This window comes from Rhinolophus sinicus, chromosome 17 (genome assembly GCF_057876585.1).
Source record: "Rhinolophus sinicus isolate RSI-liver-muscle chromosome 17, RSI-T2T, whole genome shotgun sequence".
In the NCBI taxonomy this organism is placed as follows: domain Eukaryota; kingdom Metazoa; phylum Chordata; class Mammalia; order Chiroptera; family Rhinolophidae; genus Rhinolophus; species Rhinolophus sinicus.
The window spans coordinates 38,304,083-38,329,190 of NC_142517.1; the positions used below are offsets into that span (position 1 = coordinate 38,304,083).

At 37.7% G+C, this 25,108-nt stretch overlaps 1 protein-coding gene across 5 annotated transcripts in view; it reads right to left on the minus strand.

Annotated features, from left to right (window-relative positions):
• Positions 1-25,108, minus strand: part of PLD1 (phospholipase D1) — a 181,779-nt gene that overhangs the window by 102,253 nt on the left and 54,418 nt on the right. For all 5 annotated transcript variants that reach the window (XM_019735181.3, XM_019735163.3, XM_019735154.3 and 2 more), the window contains exons 2-6: positions 12,842-13,032; positions 12,453-12,580; positions 8,424-8,569; positions 8,100-8,205; positions 6,727-6,792 (exon numbers count right to left, since the gene is read on the minus strand). In XM_019735181.3, the coding sequence (XP_019590740.3) occupies positions 6,727-6,792; positions 8,100-8,205; positions 8,424-8,569; positions 12,453-12,580; positions 12,842-13,001 (606 nt within the window). In that variant the 5' untranslated portion in view covers positions 13,002-13,032. The remainder of the gene's footprint in view (positions 1-6,726; positions 6,793-8,099; positions 8,206-8,423; positions 8,570-12,452; positions 12,581-12,841; positions 13,033-25,108) is intronic.

Genomic DNA, 25,108 nt, shown 5'->3' on the forward strand with positions numbered 1-25,108 from the left:
AGAGAGAAGGGAACAGAGAGTATATTCAAGCAAATTGTCGATGAGAACTTCCTAATCTTGTGGAAAGAAATGGATCCTCGAATCTAAGAAGCAAATAAAACACATAATTACCTCAGCCCCAATAGGCCTTCTCCAAGGCACATTGTATTCAAGCTGTCAAAAATTAACGACAAAAAAGAATCCTCAAGGCAGCGAAAGAAAAGAAGACGGTAACCTACAAAGGAAAGCCCATTAGATTATCATCAGATTTTCCAGCAGAAACTCTACAAGCCAGGAGGGAGTGGAATCAAATATTCAAACCATTGAAAGACAGAAATTATGAGCCAAGACTAATATATCCAGCAAAGATACCCTTTAGATATGGAGGAGGAATAAGGACCTTTCCAGACATACAGAAGCTGAGGGAATTTTCTAACACATGACCTGCATTACAAGAAATACTAAAGGAGACTATTCGACCAGAATAGGGATAATATGTGACAACCAAAATATAAAAGGCCTGAACCTGAATATGGGAATGGAGAAAGTAAGCATGCTGAGGAAAATGGTATACTCTAAATATGAAACTTTCTTTTACGTAAACTTAATTGTAATGACTCAAAAAAAAAAAAAAAAAAATCCAGAACTGAAATATATAACATAATAAAAGAAGAAATAGAAGGAGAAATCATAGAATATCACCAGACAGAAATAATAGACAACAACAAAAAGGCAAAGAAACAATGGAGACACAGTCTAACCAGAAAACCAAAGATAGAATAATAGGAAATCCTCACATATCAATAATCACCCTAAATGTAAATGGACTGAACTTACCAATAAAAAGGCATCGAGTAGCAGACTGGATAAAAAAACTAAGCCCAATTATATGCTGCCTCCAAGAGATACACCTCAGCTACAAGAACAAACATAGACTCAAAGTGAAAGGGTGGAAATTGACACTCCAAGCAAACGGTATTCAGAGAAAATCAGGCATAGCCATACTGATATCAGATGAAACAGAGTTCAGGATAAAAAAAGGTAACAAGAGACAAAGATGGACATTTCATAATGATAAAGGGGACTATACAACAAGAAGACATAACAGTCATCAATATTTATGCCCCCAATTAGGGAGCACCAAAATATACCAAGCAACTACTAACAGAACTAAAGGGAGAAATTGAATAAAACACAATTATAGTAAGGGACCTAAATACATCATTGACAACTATGGATAGATCATCTAAACAGAAAATAAATAAAGAAATAGCAGCCCTAAATGACACATTAGATGAAATGGACATAATTGACATTTATAGAGCACTTCATCCTAAAACATCAGACTATACATTTTTTTTCTAGTGTACATGGAACATTCTCAAGAATAGACCATATATTGGGACATAAAACTAGCCTAAGCAAATTTAAGGAGATTGAAATCATACCAAGCATATTCTCTGATTACAAGGCTTTGGAATTGGATATCGACTGCAAAAAGAAAGCAGGAAAAAAACACAAATATGTGGAGATTAAACAACATACGTTTAAAGAACGACTGGGTCAAAGAAGAAATAAGAGGAGAGGTCAAAAGATACATAGAAACAAATGAGAATGAAAATACATCCTACCAAAATTTTTGGGATGCAGTGAAAGCAGTTTTAAGAGGGAAATTTATATCAATACAGGCCTATCTCAAGAAACAAGAAAAATCCCAAATAAATTACCTCATGTTACACCTTAAAGAACTAGAAAAAGAAGAACAAATCAAACCCAAGGTCAGCAGAAGAAAGGAAATAATAAAAATCAGAGCAGAACTAAATGAAATAGAGAACAAAAAAAACAATAGGAAAAATTAATGTGACAAAGAGCTGATTCTTTGAAAAGATTAATAAAATTGACAAACCCTTGGCTAGACTCACTAAGAGAAAAAGAGAAAAGACACTAATAAACAAAATCAGAACTGAAAAAGGGGAATTTATCATGGATGCCACAGAAATACAAAGGATCATCCAAGAATACTATGAAGGACTATATGCCACCAAATTCAATAACCTAGAAGAAATGGACAAGTTCTTAGAAACATATAGCCTTCCTAGGCTGAATCATGAAGAATTGGAAAATCTAAATGGACCGATCACCAGTAAGTAAATTGAATCAGTCATCCGAAACTTTCCCAAAAGCAAAAGTCCGGGACCAGATGGCTTCACTAGTGAATTCTACCAAACCTTCAAAGAGGATCTAATACCTGTTCTACTCAAACTGTTTCAAAAAATTGAAGAAGAGACAATATTCCCTACCTCATTTTACGAGGCCAACATTACCCTGATACCAAAACCTGGTAAGGATAACACAAAAAAAGAAACCTACAGACCAATATCTCTGATGAATACAGATGCAAAAATCCTAAACAAAAGTATAGCAAATCGAATGCAACAATGCATTAAAAAGATTATTCATCACGACTAAGTGGGGTTCATCCCAGGGGCACAAGGACGGTTCAACATACACAAATCCATCAATGTGATATATCACATAAACAAAATAAAGGACAAAAATCATATGATTACATCAATTGATGCAGAAAAAGCATTTGACAAGATACAACATCCATTTATGATTAAAACACTTAATAAAATAGGTATAAAAGGAAAATGCCTTAACATAATAAAGGCCATATATGACAAAGCCTCAGCTAATCTCATAATTAACAGTGAAAAACTGAAGCCCTTTGCTCTACATTCAGGAACACGTCAGGGCTGTCACCTTTCACCTCTGTTTTCAACATAGTTTTGGAAGTCCTTGCCAGAGCAATCAGGCAAGACAAAGAAATAAAAGGCATCCCTTCTTTGCAGATCTTGGGATTATAATGCCAAACGAAATAAGTCAGACAGAAAAAGTAGAGAACCGTATGATTTCACTGATATGCAGTATATAAAACTGAAACAACAAAACAAGAACAAGACAAACAAATGAAAGAACAAAACTCATAGACACAGACAATAGTTTAGGGGTTCCCTGGGGGTATGGGAGGAGCAGGCTATAGAAGAGGGTAAATGGGGTCTAATATGTGGTGATGGAAAGAGAACTGACTCTGGGTGGTAAACACACAATGTGAGATATACATGATGTATTACAGAATTGTCCACCTGAAATCTATGTAACTTTACTAACAATTGTCACCTCAATAAACTGTAATTTACAAAAAAAAGAATTTAGTGATTACTTTAGACTGACAATATTCCATAGGGTTTATTAATCTCTTGAATAATGTACTAATGAGAACCCTTCCCCCACCCCCCGATGCCCCAAGGAACTTGTGAAAAGTACAATTATATGTTAAGGAAACAGGGAAGCAAAGGGTTCCTACTCCAAGGGACAAGCAAAAAACCCTAGAGGTAACAACAAGTCCTGGAAATTACTTGGCAATCGCATACACACCACTTCTCCCATCTTTGCATCAGAATAGAAGGGCATTGTTCAAAGGGCCCCTTTATTCTTGAGGTAGTAAAAATTCAAGCAAGTAGCCAAGTGGGAAAGTCTCAGAAGCAAGAAGACAAGAGGGTGGGGTTGGGCAGTGCCCTCGTAGAAAGGGTAAGAGGTGGGTTCAACCACTCCAGGAAAGGCTGCCTTCCAGGTAAAACAACACAGCTCCAGAGAAAACAGAAGACAGCTAATCTGTGGAGGAAACTGAGAGGCTGGACCAAGTCCTAGTCAATCATGAGAATGACATTTCCCTTAATTTATAGATGCTGCTGTTTAAATCAGTACAGCTTTGCTCTGAAAAGGAAACACCATGTTCATCTTTATTAATCTTTACCCACTCTTCCCCTCAAGCTAAATTTATTCATTTTATAAAGCAAGGGAGAGTTGAACGCAGTGTTACAGGTCTGTGGAATGTTATACTCAGATTACTTACCTCCAAGACGGTGATTTCAAGCTAATCACCATCTTGAAGATAAGGAATCTGAGTTACAGGAGTCAGATGATTGACTTTAAGTTGGCGATATTATCCTATCAGCGTGGGGCCCTTTTCTTGGAAATTACGCATTTTGTTCCATTTCTAGATTTTAATTTTTAGTCTGGGACAAAGTACACTTATTGTTTCTAATGAGTCCTCCTTTTAATTCCCTGGAAGATAAGCATTTTCCAGTTACTAAAGTGCCCAGCTAGTGGGTTTATAGTATAGCCAACATCGGTACCATTCAAAACATAAAAGGAATCCTATTTGAGATTTTACATGTCATTATACAATTGATTAAATATTTCTTTTTTAAAAAAAAAAACATATTTATTCCTTGAGAAGAGGTCAAATACATTTATCCCCATTTGACAAATGAATCAAGAAAACAGAATGAATTACCAATAATCTCTGAGGGAACTACCTGATTTAAATCCACTAAAACACTAGGATACTTTGTTTTTCAGAACCTCAAAGAGGAAAAAAGGAATAAAAACAAAGGAAGCTTTCATACTCCTGGAGAAAAAGGCAATTCCTACTCTAACCAATGACCATATAAAGGAAGGAAGAAAGAGCTGTCCCTATATAATTTCATTGATATTTTATTGAAATTAGGGACATGATCCTCTGTTATCCCTTGACCTATAAGCCATGAGCCTATTGGCCTAAGGAACCAAATTACTTTACAATAAGTTTAACCCTTATCAAAATATAAATTAATTATACGTGATTAGATAAAAATAACTTTTAATATGCTTTTTGCCGACAGGAGTTTTAATACTTTTCACAATTATCAAAAGAGACACATAGCCAACCTAATTTCATAAATATGAGGCAGAGGCCTATAAATCTAGTTTCTAGGCCAGATTACATTTAGTATGAAAGGAAAATGATGTTAGAGAATTAATATAGATCAAACTGTATCCTACACTTGAATCAGTTTGGAGAGTTCCGCTGTGGCGGGGATTTATTTAAGCAGCCATCAAAAATGATGATATATATAATTATATATATATATATATATATATATATATATATATATATATATAACATATAACATATAACATATAATATATAATATATATTACACGTTATAATTATAATATATATAATTATAATATATAAATATATAATATATACTATTATGTATTATATATATTATATATATTATATATACATATATTTTGTTTGTTTGTTTGTTTATTCAGTCAATTGTTATCAGGTTTTCCCTTTCAAAGGAAATGTTTAGAAGACATTCTGGAATTTCTAAATACAATATGAGTCAACTTTGGAAAGACTTTTATGATTGGAAAAGAAATTAAAATAAACATTTAAAAAATGTAAACATTCTTTAATCAACATTAGAATGTAAAATGTGATAATGTACGCAGAAAGAGAAGACTGAACTCAGCAAGTACTGTTCTAGAGCCAAAAGAAATAGCAAAAGTAAAGTCACGAGCAGGCAGAAAAATAAAACAAATGGAAAATTATTGTATAGTGGTCCTAGTAGAGATTTAAATAATTCCCTACTAAAGAAAACAGCATATCTGATTTCAGAGAACACAGCAGGAAGCATTTTTAGTAACAAGAGCAGTAATATCCTTATTTGCTTCTTTCTTTCAAAGTTGCATGCTCCTGAGTCCTAGAAGGGAAGAAATCCTACCCATCATCCTTCTCTTGAGATCCCCTGCTTAGACCCAAATATCTGTTTCCCCTGGGAAAAACTTCTCCAGGACTATGAAACCATAGAAGCTTCCTCAAGTCCATGGAACATCACAGGGCAAGCTGCTACAGAAGGTAGGCCATGGTCAGCCCCGGGGCATTTGTGTGTAGAGGGGTCCAGCTGGGTGCATGCCCCAGCCTGCAAATAATATGCTGGCAAGAAGGCCGTGAGTCACCAAAATACTCCAAAGAGTCATGGCACTTCTATTTCCTCTCCAAAATACACAGAGGGCTTCCCTCCGTTTACTGTATATATGATACCATTCTCTAAACTAGAGACCACATCATAACTGCACCTACTCTTAAGTTCTGCAGACACCATATACCTACCTTCAACCCACAGCAATACAGTTCACACAAACACAGACACAAAACAATCCAGTGCATTCTCAGTTACCTGGATCTGTAGATAACTGAAGGCTAACCCTTTCAAAACACCACACCTTCAAGGGCTTCAAAGGGAGCAGAGCTCACTGTTTTCTGACACTCTCTGCAAAGCCAGCTCCCTGCAGCTTGCTGCTCTGTGCCTCCCAGCTGCTTCTAAGCCCCACCACCTCATATTTCCCAAGAGTTTCTTCTCTCCCTAGCTTTTCCCATGTTTCTCAATTTCACATGAAAAGACAGGCCTTTTATAAGCATCACAAGCCTGTCAGGTGGCACTGCAGTACGCTCTGTATAATCTTTGGATATCCAACTCTGCTCAACTGTTTTCATCACTTCCTACTTAGTGTTTTCTCTTCGGGGTTAGAAATGCTTTGGGACATTATTCTGGAAGCCTAAAGAGAAAAGGAAGTTGATTTCTAGATAATCTAGCCTATGGCAGGATTTCAAGTTCATTTAAATCTATTGTTATAGACATATTAAGTTATACTTGATAGTTTTAAAATACCATCACCTAGATCCTTGCTGTCAAATAATTTTTGTATTCATTTTATTTATTTTAACGCAAGGAATAATGCCGAAGTAGACACAAGCACTTGTGCTAATAAAATTACCCAAAATTTAGCTGACGATTTATGATTTTATAAATTACTTCAAAATTTAAATAACTAAATAGTACTTACTGTTGCATGATAGTTTTTGTACATGGGCATTTTCAGTAACTTTGTCAAGTAATCTTCCAGTTGTTTCTGTAACGCAAATAATTTAGATAAGAGATATTATCACACTTACAGAAAAATGTAAGCTGTTAGTGATAATAATGTGATCATTGCTCCATCTTAACTTCTCTAAGTTACTCAGTGATTTATTAATATTATCCTTGGACAAGTAATACTGAATAGCATTAAGGAATTATTTCCATAGTTCCCTTGAACCATTATTTAAATCTCTTCTTGTTATTTAACTTTTCACATCCTTAGGTCTTTTATAAAGTGGACAACGTCCCAGCTATATATTCTTCTCATTTTCTATAGTAACTAGAACAAGACTTCCCCAAAGGAGGTTTTAAAGCATTTAATTTTACAAAAAAATCTTAATTTCCTCAATGCTAACACTGAATTTACTGGAAGATATACTGCAAATTTTTAACAGATTTTAAGGGATAAAAATAGGGAGGTTAAATAAAAAAGAAACTTTCTAGTAATTTGTCCCCTGATTTCAAATATGTTAAAATGGGAGGGGGTGGAAATGTCAACTATGTTGACTATGACACATGCTGAGGCACTAATTGTTAAAGCCACAGTTTATCATTTTCCACTGTACTTATATACATACACACAGTCACCCAAAACTATAATTTTATTTGTCTAGGTATCTTGGAAAATTTATATTTCAGATCCCTAAAAAGATTTTTTAAAAGATGGCAACTACAAAGGAGAACTCAAGCATCCCTCTTGGAACATAAAAGTTGCAAAATATGACAAACTAGAACGGACATTTACTTGTCAATTTTCTAGTTAAAAAAAACAATCAATCTTCTGTCCTACGTAGCACGGCATCACTGAAGCAGAGCGGGCGGCAGTGCCCCTCCTCCTGAGATTTCTGTCCTGCTGTAGTACATGTCTGTAACTCTGTCCTACTCTTCTCAGAGCCCAATTATTCCATCTATAGTTGGGGAATGAGATTTTACATCTATTTAGGACAAGCTACTGAAAATTCTGAAGCCAATGTATGGAAATATATGATTTTATATAAACCCTCCAAACCCTCGAGATGAAATCAATCTTGACTCACGAGGCGCTAACGAGGTTCCTGCTGATAGGACAGCTTCTTCATCACATCACTCCTAACACACACTCTTCCTCTCCTGGGAAAATGCATCCTCCTTAGGGTCAGAATGGCCAGGGAAGAAGAGGCTGCCTAACTCATTCCAGAGAAGCTAAACCAGCCTTGGTGATGGATCAGTGGATGAGAGCAGCTGCACCCCTCAGTAGACACCATGTTTCCCTAGCGCCACAAAATTATGTTCAGAACAACAGAACAGTGAAGGACTTACCCTTCTACCAAAGAAGTGTTCTTCTCTGATCATGTTTTCTGAGGTACGGGGCAAGCTTGGCATCTCTCGAGGCTCTTCTTTGACATTCTGTCTTCTAAATGTGTGTCTAAAACACGCACATACACACAATGCAAACATTATTAGAATACTCTTTGAGCCATGACTCTCATAATATCTTTCATGATACGGCTTATTGTTAGAACAGCCAATTTAATAGAAAACATCCACCAACAATGGACTAGTTAATCCGTGATATGAATAAAATACTCTTTCCACCCAACTTGGACACTGGGAGAACTTTATAGTTAATTCTGAAACAGTTACCTTCTGGTGGGAAGGGGGATTCGAATAAAGGCTTTGTATGTGAGGAGCTCTCTGTGAAATTCTTGAAAGTGCTTGAATTTCCTTTTAACTTGCCATTTAAATTCCCCATGTGTTAATTCAATAGTGTAAAGATTGATACTTCGAACCTACAGTGATAAAATAAAACTGGTTGGTATTTTAAATAACAACAAACATTCCAAAATCTCTCAATGAACAACAGCTAAGTAATAAATAATATGAACTTACCCTTAAATCTAGCCTACTTATTTTGTGAAAGTACTTAAGTAACATGTTTTCAAAAACAACTGATTACAGAATAATACTCTCTTAAATGTTCACCTTATAATATCCATAAGACAAACTCAGAATCATACCAAAGACAAACTCCCACAAATTCTATTTCTCCAAATACACACATACACACACACACACACACACACACACACACACACACACACATACACACACACCCCTGAAACAAGAAAGCAAGTAAAGGTGAGAATGAGTGAAGGCCCTAATTAGCCTTTAGGGGGTTGTCCAAAAGTATGACATAAGCAGTGAGCAGACAGTTGGAGGGGGTGAAAGGGAAGCTGGAGGACATGGGTTTCAGGAGCATCATCTTAGCCCACTTCTTGCCCTTCACAAATGACATTATGCCTTCTTCTGAAACGTACTGCAAGGTCCATCCTACTATAACATATCCCTGCCCTGATGCAACACCAGTGACCAAGAAAGGTACAGGATGATTAGAGAGAAAGGAGCAAAAGATTTTCCTACACATATTATAGTTTCCCCAGCAACCTAACTCAAATGAATCCAAATTAAAATTTGTATATTGTAATAACTATGTACAGTGTGAAACGGGTTATAGAAATATTGGGGTGATCCCGTTGTGAGGTATATAAATGTCTAATCACCATGTTGTTTTGTACACCTGAAACTAATATAATATTGTATGTCAACTGTAATTGAAAACTTTTTTAATTAAAAAAATATATATTTCTTATTAAAATGTAAATGTATTTTGGTGACTAGTGAATTATTTCAATCAGACGAGCTAACAGATCTGCGGGGTAGTAGTTTTGATATAGCAGAAGGTGTTAGGAGACAGAAGGATATTTATAAAGTACAGGAGATATTGAAGGAAGATCCCGTGGTGAGGGTGGGGGTGGGGAGGGGAGCTGGGGAGTGGGCACTCTGGGCCACCTAGAAGACACTGGCTCCTGCGGGCAGATTTAGGCACCAGAGGTTTTAGGGGTGGGAGAAAGTAAATGTCTCCTACTCTGCTAGTTTATTCAGGATCTGATATGAGCAACCCCATGGGTGATTCCTAGCCTACTGCCTGCCATTCAATATTGATGTTTGGCATACTGCAAAATTCTAAACTGTGACCACTCTGTGTAGATGTTGTATATAACACATGAGCACAAGAGTCAGTGTAACTGGTGCCCTTAGAGCTGGAACACAACCATATCACTGGTAAGTATTCCAATCTAGCACTTGCTTTGCCTCTAGTTAGGATCCGGAACAGTTACCACAACCAGAAGTTGAAGGAACCCAGTTCTGGTGTTCAGTATTATATGTTGCCTTTCACCATGGCTAGCATTACAGGTGTCATCCTGCATCATGTTTCACAGAAAAAGATGCAGGAAAACTGAGTGCCCAGAAACGGTATGGTCAAGTGAAAAATGCTCAATTTAAGATAAGCCAAATAAATAAGAAAAATTATATAATTTGTGCAAGCTGTCATATTTCCTAGGGCTGTATTTCCCAGTCTAAGAAAATGGAATACTTACCAAACATTGCAATGCCAATTTTATCCCTCACATATAAATCTGAAGTTTTGTACACTAAACTCCTTAGCAATTGTGAGGCAGTGTGGCACAAAGGAAACAGGCTGCTGCATCCTTTTTGAAGATTTTAAAGGTTTCAAACCCCTTGGTACAACCGACCAGCTGTGAAGCCCTGGCCAAGTGTCACTTCTGTCAGACAGAAGAATTGGAATTCTTGGGATCTGGAATAATTTGAGGCGTTTTAATAAACGGACTGCCTAAGAAGGTGTGATGGGGGTAAGAAAACCACAAAGAGAGGACAGTCACCTGGGACCTGCGCAGGCATCCCTAGTACTGAGGGACAAGTGGCAGGACCAGGAGCTGGAAGGGAAAAGAGACAGCCATGGGAAAAGGGCTGCTTTGGTGGGGAGAGGGGTACCTCTGGTCAAGGGATGCAGACGGCCTGGGTGACCCTAATCTCCCATCTGGCCTCCAGCATCTGAGCCCTACCAGAGGACAAGAGCCGGGTGGAGCCGGGGACGTGTAGGGGCTTCAGGAGGAGGTGGAAGATCTCCAGCCTGGGAGGGCAGGTGGTAACATCTGTCTCCTTGGGTTGTCAGGAGAGTGAACAGAGAAGTGCCTCGCCGTGAGCTGGCACATGGAATGTATTCAGTCATCAGGAAAAGGGTCAGTTTTATGCACCTGGAATCACATTCAAACTGCATGAATTTAGCTCATATTTCTTGGTAAAGGAAACACTATGTAGAATAAGGATGATCCTTAGCTTTCTCACACAGACTACGATTTAAAACAGAACTAAATCAAACTCACTTGACTACCAGAAGAGTATATGCAAAGAGAAGTCCGTGGTTTGATTGCTTGAATGTTTACATTCATGAACAACTTTAGGAGATAACTAAAAATAATAATACAGTGTATACTTGTATAATAAAATATATAATGTACTTGTTATAAATATAGTACTATGTATTATTATTATTATCAAATCCTCATAACAAATCTATAAGGTAGGTACTATTATACCCATAATTCAGATTAGGAAATGGAAAACAGAGAGGTTAAGGAACTTGAGGGAGATCACAAAGCAAAGACAGGAATCAAACTATGCAGTCTTGCTCTAGTGTCTGTGCATTAAACCCCCACAGGTTACCGCCTCTCAGTCTAAAAGCTGGTAGGCAAAATAAGAAGGCAAAGGACATCTCAGAGACATTTCTGGGTATTGGTGCTCAGTGGTGTACCAGAGGGATATGGGCCCAACTCATAGGAAGGGCCTAAAGGAAAGGTTGGATACCAACATGAGAGTAAAGTAGGAGTCAGGATATGCACAGGTGGGTTGGGAGAGAGAGCATGAGGCAAAGCCATCAGGACCCAGGCAGCTCGTGCCACCCTCCTGAAGACAAGGAGGAAGGGAAGGCAAAAGCTGCCCTGACAGAAAGGGTACACTATACTTTCCCTGAGACTGGAAACAATACGGACTTACTCTGGCGGCCAGCGCTTATTCTGAAGGGACAAAGGCCACCACCCTGCAGCAACATTCCCTATCCATCAGACTTGCCAACTGCAAAATCCAGGCAATAACAGACCAACGCTTCTCCTAGTCCAACCTATTTCAAAGAGTGCGGCTTTGCTTGATGAAGATGGTTTACTCCCAAGGCCATTTCAGCACTCAAAGGGAAAACACGTGGATGGGGCCTAAAGGACAGGTACTAGGAACAAATCAGAGAGGCGGAGTGTGCCAGCAGAGCTCTCTCAGCAGTGCTTTTGGGTAATGGCACTGGCTAATCCAGCATCCTGGCTTTTCTTCTTTCAAGAACCAAGAGGCATCATTATATTCTGATTAAACAAGCCTTAGGAAAGCTAAACTTTTCCTTGGCTTATATCTGGCATTCTAGGTGGAATGGAGTTCATATTGAACAGAAAACTGGGGAGAGAAGACGACTAGGAAAGGCACTTTGCAATTTATTAAACTTGCTTTAAAAAAAAAAAAAAAAAAAAAAGCTATTAAAAAAAAAAAAAAGCATTTTCCAGAATGGGAAAAGAGGCATATGAGAATAAAGACAAAGTGGAAAAGACATAAAACTTAGAGAGGCCATGAGGACTTGGAAGTGATAAACGAGAAAACAAACAAGAAGCTAAAAACATAGGCATAGCTAGGAGGAAGGAGACGGAAGTCAGTGTGTTAATACAGTGTGTTAATATATTAACTAATACAAGGTGAGTCCATAAACGTGCTGACCCTCGTTGTAGACGTAAAGCGCTCCACTTCCAGAACTTGGACTTTTATCGGGTAGCCAGAGAGGTACGTCTGTATATTAGGCTCCTTAAATCCTTGAGTCTTATAGATAGTAGAGAAAGGGATAGACACTAAAAAATAAATAAGTAAATAAAGTTATTGTACAAATACAATGATACTACAAGAATACATGACATTAGCATAACTTGCCTTTTCCAGGCATCTTTTTTACGAATCATAACGTGCAACAAGAAAACAGTTAATGAAACAGTCTCAGCCCAATGTTATGACATCAGCAAGGAAAATCAATCATTTGCTAGTTATGTCACATCTGAGCTCTGCCAAGCAACCCCGATAAACTCTCTCCTCCACGCTCAGACCATCAGTTTTACCTTCCTCTGTCTTGGGATCGCTGGGAGACACATCACAATCCAACTCCTCTCCCTCAAAGTGGAGCTCCCGCGTGTCCAGGTTTTCTATCAAATTACTCATGTCGGCAGCGATTTTCTGAAGCGCAGAGGTATTTGCACTTAGCTCACTTTTCAGTGACATGTTGGCTTCGGACAGTGTAAAAGCGAAGGGGCTGGGAAAGAAGACATGGGTTACGAGGGCTTATTATTTTGGTCAAATAAAACCCTGTTCTACAATGTGAATCCAGGCTTAAATACAGCAGATGGAAACAAGTCAACTAGCTCTATGCGAGCCCCAGTTACCTCAAACAACCTCTCCGTTTATTTTACTGTTTAACATTTAAAGGATTCCTAGATTGTCAATGAAATTGGAGTGAGATACGTAATCATAAACAAACAAGACAAAGAAACCCCACATTGAATAAACGTTAACATAGCTCTCATCCAATTTTATTAACTTGGATAAGTGAGGAGAGACTCAAGGGAGATTGGTTTGGGAATGGTTACTCAGAGAAAGGAATTGATTCTTAACTCTAATAAATATGTGGGAAGGAAAAATATATAAAATAAGCAACTTTAAATATTTTCTAAAGAAGATTTAGGTCATTTTACAATAATTTCAACATGCAGATTTAAAAATATTTTTATGACAGCATAACCTTTCTACATTTCCTCTGTAAGTGACATTGCAAACAAGGTGTACACTATCTTTTCAAGCTCAGCTTTTGGCCATGACTTTACAGGCGTTATAATGATATATTAATAATACGTGTCTTCAAAGGTAATTGATTACTATTCCGAAAGATACCAGAGGTGCTAAAATTATACTTCTCTCCTTTTTAAAGAAAACTGGCTCTATTTCATTCTGATATTTAATAACACAAGTCGTTGCACATCAGTACCCAGGGAAGAAGACTTCATATAGATTTTATTTTTCGTTTAAAATACTGAGATTTAAGCCCTGAGCACTGTCATCAGAGTTAGATGAAAAATCCGTATGGCCTAAAATAACCTCTCCGTTACAACCAGGCCCTAAAACAGGAGGGCTTTCACACTAGTAACTCCTCCACACATGTTCATTTATTACTGCAAATCACAAACATTTCCCAGGCATCCACTATTCACTCACTGTGGGATGCAATGAGTGAATATGTAAAGATAATAAAGCTGGTCCTTGTGATTAAGGATCGCCTGATGTGGGTGAGGGAAACAAGCTACATAACGCGCAGTTCACCCCTGGCTCCCTCCAAGGTCTTGGCCTTCCTGAGAACGGCATGTGCTGAGTGGAAGACACTTAGCCGGGTTTTCTCCTGCAGGTGCTATCAAACAGCTGGGACGGCGGGGGCTCTGTGGGAAATGCTATGAGCCAGTTGAGGGCAAACTTGAGTAGCCCTTATTGTAACTCAACAAGCCTGGAAAACCTTCACTGCTGTGTCTCATATAAAGAGGTCTGGTGTGGACATTCAAAGATGGGGGTAGAAGAGGGTGGTTCTGGTTTGGCCAGATATATATGAATAACTAATATACATGAATAACTACGTGCTCTGTGAGCTATGTAATCAGTCATGTTTCTCCGTGTGGGCTAAAAGGAAGCTTGGAGACAAATCTGTGGCCTACTATAAGCAGAATATAGGACTCTCCTTGCCTACCTACATCACTTCCCTTCAACTTTCTCTCCCACGTCTAATTTATATTGTAATAATAATCAACAGGTATTGATTGTTTAGTTTACTCCTGGCTTAGCGATACTCCTTTGCATACATTATTACATTTACAATCAATAATACATCTATGGAGGTTTGTCATTTCTACTTTGAAGATGGCAAGAGTTTGTCATCCCTTTTTTATAGATAAGGAAACGGAGGCATGGAGAGATCTAGGTTAACTTAACAAATACTTCGGACAATCTGACCAAGGTCACATAGCTAGTCAGTGATAGAGAAGGAATTTGAAACTGGATGTCTCTGACCCAAAAGCTGATGTTCTCAATCTTGGGTCTACATCTTACTGCATGTTTTTGTAGATATACATAAGTGCCCCTGGAATAGACGGCACTATTAGTAAAACAAGTGCTCTGGGGCAAGGAGCTGGCTCAAATGGAAAAAACAGGCAGTGAATTCCTCTTGGAGCTCAGCACTACAGGATAAAGCCGTTTAAACTCTCAGGGTCTTGGTTTCGTCCTCTATAAATTAAGAAGGTTGAGCCATTTCATCTCTAGGGTCCCTGTAACACTAAAACTCTAACTATAGATAAAAGACACTGTAAATTGTTCAGCCTCCCCTTACAATGTAATTAATGTAACCCTTCTCCTATCCCCAAAAAATTACCCCAAGTAGTTTTCTTTCATATGAACATGAGATGCAGGTGGCAGAATGTTCTCTAATCTGGATAATTTAATCAAAGTCTGTTCGGCTCCATTGAGGAGCCATTGCCTCTGGTCACAATTAAAATATTTCCTTCCCTCTCAGTTCAACAAACACTCATTAGATGCCAACCATGAGCCAGGTTTTGCTTTATTTAAAATACAAGATAATGGGAAACTTTTAGAGGAAGAGAGACAAGGAAAAACAAGAAATAAGTTGCATCATATCATTGCTACTTGTGAATATGTAGTCTTTTGGTATCTTGTATTGAATAGACAGTTTTATGGTTAACTCCGACAGCTCTCTTAGCATAGCAAAGGAAAACAAGTGCTACTCCAAATGACTTTCCCTCTGGACAGAGTGTTAATGTTAAAAATGAATGTTAAACTTAAGATATACAGAGACCAGAGTAATCTATACACTCTAAGTGATTGGAATAAACAGTACAGAGTCACTGGATCAAGCTAAAATAAATACTTCATTTCAGACAGAGAGAAAAACATAAACATGTGAAAAACTTAAAGAGTGAGAAAAGAAACAAAGAAATGCTCTTATTTATCCTCAAGTGTTTACTACGTGTTAAGCACAATTTTAGCACATTTTATTTAATACTCACAGTGATCCCACCTGGTATTTACAATTATTCTGAAAGATTTAGTTAAGTAACTTGTCCAAGGTCACTTGACTTTTGTCAGTGTTGAGTTTACAAAGCAGATTTGTCTGGCTCTGAAATCTCATGAGCTTGATCATAGAGATTCATAATTACTGATTTTATGTTATGGGCTTGAATATTTATAAATTAACCTTTTATATGAAGTTTAAATTCCGTAACAATAAAAGATGTTCTCTACTTTAGCAAATCACCATACCTTGGAAAAAATCCTAATAGCCCCCACAGTCATAATTATACTTATAGAAACAATATATCCCTATAGCCACCTAAATTTCTTCTTAGCCTTTTATTTCTATAGTTCATAATATTTTATAAGATCACATGGAATTTCAGAGGACCAAATGAGTTTCCAGATTTGTTCATGCTTTTGTGAAGACTTTACCATTTAATAATGGAAAATGAACCAAATTATTTGTCCTTCTCTGCCTTCACTGTGTCCCTGGTCACTCTGTGCTGACTGCTCAGCTAATGACTGTACTGCTGGTTTGACTATCAGGCTGTGAGGCCATCCATACTCCTATGTTGTCAAATCTTCATTAATTGGCCCATGTTTTCTTTCATTTAAGATAATCTATAATGGTGGGTGAGCAGCTGCCACAGTTACAGCCTATCTTAACCAGCAACAGCATAAAGGCTTCAGTGTTTACACTTGAGATAATGTAATTGATTTTGCTACCTCCTTATAAAATTATACTGCAAGATCATTATCTCTTTTGGTACCAAGTAGAGATGGTGCCCATGGAGCGATAACAGCAGCTGTGTTTTATTTCTGTTAGCATCTGTATTCAGGAAGTAAATAGGGTTTTTTTTTCTTTTTTCTGGTGTTGAATACTAGAATTAAAAATCTTTGTAGGGAACATTTAATTACCTCCAGTTACTCAGTGGTGAAATCAGAGAAATCTAGAGTTTTCTTCTGATTTTAATTTTCAAAATGACTGCGAAGTAGACCATCAAAGGGAGCAGACATTTTCCTTTCCAGCTAGAACATACATAAATATTGCCTTAGCCAAAATACAATAATAATATTATCAACTATAATGATTAATATTAAAATAAATATTAGCATTAGCTAATATTGCTTGAGTATGTATTATATACCAGGCACTACTCAAAAAGATTAATTGCATGATCTCATTGAATCCTCACAACCACCTTAGGAGTTGGGTCCCATTGTTACCTCCATTTTTACGATGAGAAGCTTAGAGAGGGTGGGCAACTTGCTTCTCAGCTGGGAAGTGATGGAGGTGGACCAGATCCCAGTTCATCTGACTTAAAAGTCCAGCTATTTAACCAGCCAGAAGTGAAACTGGGGGTGGCAGGAAGGATGGACACCAGGAGACTTTTACTCCTCACTTTACATACTCTTAAGAGTCAACAGTAGAAAACGAACAACAATAACAAAAAAATTCAACATTCACTCTGGGAATATAACTGTGATTTACTTCTTGCTTCCCTTTCTAAAATAACATGTAAAATTCCTCTATATGTTTTCAATATGTTATTTGTGCTTACCGAGAGAAATAAAGGCAATGGATTTCTAAATCAAAAATCATATCTTAATGTATGAATGTGAAATGAATTATAATTAGATCATTTAAAACCAAACAGTCTGGGGATTTCCGGTTTTCCCATTTTTCATTATGATGAAATTAACTGGTGGATCCATACTACATAACTTCCCAAAACACACTATACAGCAATGATTTGTACAGAACTGATTTGATGCTCCCTGAAATACAGAAATCATAAATGTGGATTCAAGTTCTACACTCTGTCTCTAGTGACACAGTAAGCTTTGGACAAATATTTTTTGAGTTTAGCTGACTTTGAATAAAGTAAAGACATCATATTTTACATTCCAGATTATACCGGGGGTGCCAAATAAATATATGTAAGTGGACACTTTGGTCAACGTTGCTCAAGCAGTAGTTTGCAGTAATCAGAAGTGTCTGGACACTGATGGTAACCACTTTGAGCACCTCTTGTAATTGCAGAAGTCAGACTTGACTTGTATCCATCTTTTGTTATCGGTATATATTGAGTATTACAATTTCAACAGTTTTCCTTTCTTAAAATGTGTATACATTTTTTTGACACCCTCTGTATATTCTGAGAAACTAACACATTGAAAAAATGACTCGATGTTTACTTGGATCTTAGAATTTTTTAAGTAGAACATCAGTTCCACAAATATCAATGGAGGGCTTACTATGAGCCTTGGACAGATAATAAAATGGCAGTGGTGTAGGGGAAAGGTCAGATGACCCAGGTTCTTCTATCCTTATTATCAGAGTAACCTGGGCAACTAATAGCCTCCAGGGATTCAGCCTCTGCTCTATAAAATGGTAACAGCATAGACTTGCTATTACTTACATGGTTCCAAGAGTTAGAAGTTTGATTTCCAAACACAATCCTCCCTCTGAGCTTCACATCTAATCTGATTTTGAAGCCCCCTGAGCCCAGCAAACTCCTACTTACTTATCCTTCTTTCCTGGTTTCATATCAAAGCCTCCCTTTGGCATAACACTGATACTGCTTTTCTCCCGGAGTTGTCAAGACTGGAGATGATGGTGCTAAATAATCTGGACTCCCTGTGTCCACAGAACAGGAGTTGGAAACCATGTTCTCTCTTTTCCCTCGCTAAAAACAAAAATCTACAATTACATAAAGCAACTTTTAGCATGAAATCATTTCTCAGTTCTCATGATTTTCCCTAAATCCTTTGACCTCCTTGGTTGGCCACTGTTCTCTACCATGAGCTTTCTTAGTCATTTCCTTTGACATGTCCCAGAGTTAAATATTACCCTCTTTGCAATAGTAACCAGCTTCTTCTAGTTCATCTCAGTCGTAAGTCTGAATTTAAGCAGATGTTTTATTTCCAGAGGCAAATCCAAGTGTTAAGGGAAATTGATGTCTATTGCAAACATGGGAGGATAGGAAAATACTATCTGCTACTTACTGAGTGCCTACTCTGGGCCAGTCACTAAACGCACATTACATATATCACTTTTAATCCTCATGACAATCTCACTTAGAATCAAGGACATTGAGTCACAGCAGCTTCCTGAGGCTGCACAGTTGTGCGTAGTGGGGCTGGTCCCAGTGAGCTGGCCACCCCAGATGGCTCCAGTCTGCCTGCCTCCCTGGCCTCTACTACTGGTTCAATGGAGATCCCTGTCACTGCCACTCTCACTTCTTCTCCTAATACCATCCGCCATCTTGGCTTTTTCCTGGCTGAAGGCAGGGATTGGACAGCCTCTATAACACAGCCCAGCAGGAGCTACCATGGCTCTAGCACCCAGGCTCCACACACCTCTGGCCAGACCCACAGAGGCTCTGAGCGGCTCATCCTGAGGCTCTGAATTCAGAGGAAGTGCCAACCAGGGCCTGGAACCTGGCTTCCTCAGGAGTTCAGTGGGGGCGTGGGGAGTGAGGAGCATGGAGAACCAAGTCACACAACTTGTGAGAATAGCGGTGTTAAGAGGCTGGCAAATGTATGCCTCTCTCCTCTCCTGAGCATACTGGTACCATTCCACCCATCTGAAAGGTATCCTAAGTGACCAAACAACTGGCTGCTTTTGGGGAAGCTACGGACAGCCAGGTAATGCACCACCTTGCATGTGTCCCTCTCTTCTCTTCTTCCCTCACACTTGCTGCTCCCAGGAAAGACTACTTTAGCTCAGGCTCTATTATCCAGGAAACTTGGGCTAGGATAGTGCTAGAACCAGCAGAAACCACTGAACCATCCTGCCTCCTGCAGAAATCCATTTTGCGCTGAAGTTAATAGCAATGATAAAAAGTAAACTCACATAGTGTGCCAGGCAGTGATTCAAGCATTGTGCATGCACTAACTCAATCCGCCCTCACAACAGCCCTATCAAGAGGGTACTATTCTTATCCCGTTTTTATAGACAAGGAAACTGAGGACACAGACAGTAAGTGACTTGCTCAAAGTCACACAGCAACCTAATGGGAGCCCTATTTTTTGCCTTGACTAACTGGACAAAATCACTTTAGTGCTCAGGTACCTCATTTAAAAATTGAAATTAATAAGCAGTTATCTGTGTTTATTAGTTTATAACAGATACATTATCATAAGAGAAACTCCTCTTTTAGCATCACTCAATGTCAGAGAAAAAACAACACAATCTAAGCGCCTCCAACCAGGATGTAAAAGACCTAGCCCAAATGCCACAGGTCTTTAGGTGAAGATTCTGAACCAACACCTGAGTAAGATTTGTTCCTGCCTCTACGGATCACGATGCACACATAAATGTTTGTCTTTGAGAGAAAACATGGGAGGGACCCTCTTGATTCCAAAGTTTGTTAATAAGTTTATTAGGTGGGATGAGTGAGAGACTAGTACAACCACTGGATTGACTTACATCATTAAGAATCTCAAAGGGAAAATTCTTCTTTATAAAAAGAAAGGTAATTTTTTTAAAAAGGTAATTAATATTGCTGAAAACTATGGTCAGACTTCTAAAAATAAGATCCTTCTGTTCAATGAATACACCCTACACCCTTTTTTAGTGCCAAGAAAAGAATATGCATGCACTGTGATCAGTCTTTAGAAGAAGAAGGTAACTGCACATGAATTGATAAGAACACACTTTATTCTGGTTGACAAAGTATGCTAAGTAAACTGATATAAATATTCTCACTAAGGGAAACTTAGACTACCAATGATTCAATCGGTGAACAATATATGAACAAAACAAATATTTTTTCCAGGATAGAGTTAATCTCTATTAAAATGACTTTAAGAAAATAGTTCTTGGGGCGACCGGTTAGCTCAGTTGGTTAGAGCACGATGCTCATAGCACCAAGGTTGCCAGTTCGATTCTAGCATGGGCCACTATGAGCTGCACTGTCCACAACTAGATTGAAAACAACGACTTGACCTAGAGCTGATAGGGCCTGGAAAAACACACTTCAAATAAATAAACGTTTAAAAAAATTTTTTTAAAAAGAAAATAGTTCTTTCACTGGCTCTGAAAATTCAAGATCTTTTTTATTGAGCACAATGTTGCTTTTGATAAACATACATGTTGATCACAAAGTTATAGATATTAATTCAAGGGTTTTAATATAATCATTTCTACTATTGTTGCTTCTTTCTTTGTTTTATTTTATTTTCTTAAACTGATCTTTGAATCTTATGATGGCAGTCCCATTTAGTTAGAAGAAGCTACGTTCCCTCATATAGACTCTGTTTATCATTAAAATTCTCTCCAGCTGTTTAAGTTCTGATTCCTTTTTTCACTTCCCTTCAAAGGAATGAGCAAATAACGTCCATTAGTGTGAGTTTAGGCAGCATAGAGAGCGTTTTCAGTGATAATCCATGAATTCCACCTATGAGAAGAATGAAACCGGCAAACCCATGTGTAAACTCCTCCAACATTCTCCAGGGCTAATGGGCTCTCAAATTTTGTCACGACTGCAGGTAAACATAGCAAAGTCTCAATATTTTTTACCCATGAATATGATTACAAAAAATGTTTGTGGAGGCAGCAGACTACCATGGAAGGTTTGTATTCTGCCTTGAATTCTGACTCTCCTGATGCTGAAATAAGTTATTTATGGCTCTTAAGTCTCAGCTTCCTAATGTGTAAAGTGGAGGTAATACTATTGAAATAAGGAATTATAAGAATTAAATGATATAAAATGAGTGGCATAGAGCTTGGGCTATAGTAGATACTGAAATGTCAGTTCCTCCTATGCTTTCAGTTATTCTAAAAGCTACAAGACGTCTGTCCAGAATCCATATGTCTATACCAGAACTCAGTCCCCTCCCATATACAGGAAGTAGCAGCCAGAGCTGTATTTGGGGGATGGTCTGATGTTGCCCACCATGGAAAACACTGCTACAAATGCCTGGAAACAAAATGGATTAAGCTAATATAGGTGCCCCTTTTGCATTACAAACACAGAACTGCTGAATAAATTGTAATCATTTTTAGAAAATACTTAGAGAAGGATAAAGACAGAGACAACAGCAACAAACAGTGAAGGTTATGTTCCACTGAATCCCCAAAACTGAACCAAAATTCCAAAGTTGAAAAGTATAAATATGTTAGACTATATTCTTCCCTAGTATTAAAAACAAAAGGAATCACCCAATGCTGTATATCTTTGTGAAATCCAGCTAAGAATCACAACCCTCTGATGACACATGCATAGTAAAGACCCTTTCCCCACAAAATAATAATTTAAAAAAAAAAACTATAATGAAGGAAAGCTTCCGGTTTCCAAAAATGAAGAAACAAATTAAGGTCAGATGGATACACTGCAACTGAAGCTGAAGAGGCCCGAATGGTTTTGATCTTGGATAAAGGGTCTGGGATTACATTTCTGTCCCCAGGTGACTGTAAGGAGACATGATCCCAGAACTATGGGAGTCTGGAAGGGAGATTCCTACAAGAAAACGTAGGTCCTCAAAGAGTTATACTCTGTTTAAGAGCTAGAAGAATTACACCAAGCAGCCCCAGGAAGAAACAGCATGAAATTGTGGTAACCACAAAATGAGAAACTTTACATAAAAATATCTAGGATCACAACTTCTGGCTTTTAGTAATGGAAGTTTAGCTCCTATTAGATCAGCCATCTCACAGATCACGACTATAAATTCTGGATAAAATATAAAAAGTAACTGCCTGAAGAACAACCAAAAACAAGCAAAAAGTGGAAGGGAATCAATATTCGGAAGAAAGAAATGCCACCATTTTTGTCTAAGTGCAGACCCAGTCCGTGCCTAGTTGGGTGACTAAAACTCAGAGAAAATCCATAATCTTACTGGTTTGAAGAACCACAGAAAAGGTTTCATGGCAATCACAGCCACTGAAAAGTAAAATGGGAATCCTGGAAAGGAGGAAACCACACAGGGGGAGTGCCAAATTCTGCATAGGCTGACCCTTGAATCATGCATTAATGGGGTATACTCTAAGGAAACTCAGATAGTACTAAAATGACTTCAACAGAGATTTCTGCTGCTGCTTACCATAGGAAATATAGAGTTTATAGTATGAGTCCAGCCAAGTTAACTGCCTGCTTAAATTAAAAATAAAATAAAAAAATCCACAAAAACAAAACAAAAAAACTCCTGAAAGGAACATAAATGAATCCAGACTCTCTACGATATATCAATGTCACCTAAAATTATTAGACACAGAAGAAACAGAAAAATGTGATGCTTTCCAAAGAGAAATGGCTATCAATGGAGACCCATCCTGAGATGTTGAAATTATCTGACAAGTATTTTAAAGCAACTATTATCATATGTTCTAGGGTGTATAGGAAAATACGCTGTTGATGAATAAACAAACGGAAAATCTTAACAGAAAAGAAAAAAAATCACTGGATGGTTTTAACATCAAAATGGCAATGACAGAAGGAGCCAGTGAACCTGAAGACAGATAAATAGGAATGAGCCAATCTGAAGAACAAAGGGGAAGAAAGGAGAACCATACTAATGACCATTAAGCTCTCATCAGAAACAAAGAAAGGCCATAGACAGTGAAACAACATCCTGAAGCTCAATAAATAAGGAACTGAATAAATGAATATACATTGCTTTTCACAAACTAAATTCAAATTGGATTCTCCTTACCGTCAACAGTCAGCATACACAAACTTGGCTATGCTTGGGAATTAATTTAACATCCAGTAAAAAGATAAAAGTAAATGGGCCCATACTGGAACTGAAAGTAAACATGGCCACTTTTGAGACCACCAAATTAACTTTCCAAGTAGGGCCTTAATGCTCCATGGCTGCTGTCTACAAAGTTGGCCTTCCCACTACTAATGGTAGCGATGCTCAGGTAAAGGAAAAACAGTCATCAACACTGAAATTATATCTGTTTTGGCCTTCCTGGAAGGGCTATGAAAATTGCTTCAATTAAACTTTTAAAACAAGAAAGCCTTAATATATTCATTTGGAAATGTCCCCTCCTTAGCCCCTGGTAATCTAACTCTTCAAGTTAGGAAGTCCCTTTCCTTATTCTAAGAATCCAAGCATTTAAAATATAATGCAGCTCACGTTACAAATTCTTCAAAATACAGAAATACAGAGAATAATATTATTAAAATTATAACCAACACATAGCATTTTATTTCTTTAACATAGTCTACTATACTTGACGTCATTTGACCTTCAGAACACAGAAGGAGGTATTACTGTCACGTCCACAGGTGAGGTGAGCAAACTGAGGCTCAAAGAGAAGAGAGGGGTCCAGTGCTGTGTCATTTGGCTACATTGTGGGGCCAGGGCTCAGACCCAAGTCCTAGCGAAATGAAGGGGAACAGATATTTTAGACTGCAAACAGATACATAGCTTCCCTATTAGAGAAACACCTAAGCCACTGGCCCCCGCTACCACCTGGATTTGAGCTAGAGGCAGAGTTTGTATCTCCAGTCTACCACTGAGTTTTTATCTCCATTCTATCACTTACTAGCTGTGTAAAACTAGACAATCAACTTAACCTCTCTATGCCTCAATTTCCCAATCTATAAAATGGGGAGAGTAATAATGCCCACCTTATTTGGTTGTTGTGAGGATAGTTAATATATAAAATGCTAAAAATACCTGGCCCAAAGTCAGTCCCATGTACACCACAACTGCAATTATTATAAACTGGCCTTACTTTTTAAAAACAAAACAAGATGAGTAATGAAGCCAAGAAGTTCCTCAAGACGCTAAGAAATAGTACTTGTGAGACCATTGTCCTATTTAAATTCTACCAGTGGTAGCCATTTTCAATAAGCCATTCGGAAAAACAGTATTTTTCAAATTTCCTTCAGCAAAATAAGTACAAATCTCCCTCTCTTTCAACAGACAACCTTCTTTGATTTCTTCCTTTTACTTAGATTGGTTCCCTTTATACTTCTTGATTTAAGACTCATATGTTTCCCCATAGATTTATTCTTGGAATATTTATGCTACTCAAAAAAAGTATTTATACTATGAACTTACCAGTCACTATTACACAGTTTCACTTACAAAGCATCTATAGGGAATTCTTAGCAACCTTAAAATATATCATAGTACTATAGAAAGTGACAACCAACCATCTGCATATTATTTCAAGATTTCACACTCATTAGTTCAGTCTTTTAACATCATGATTAATCGAGTCACTCCTATGTATGTAAGTGGCTGGGAAGGGTACCTGTGAAATGCTGTTTTTTGGCTCAAAAACCTACAAAGCTGGCCCC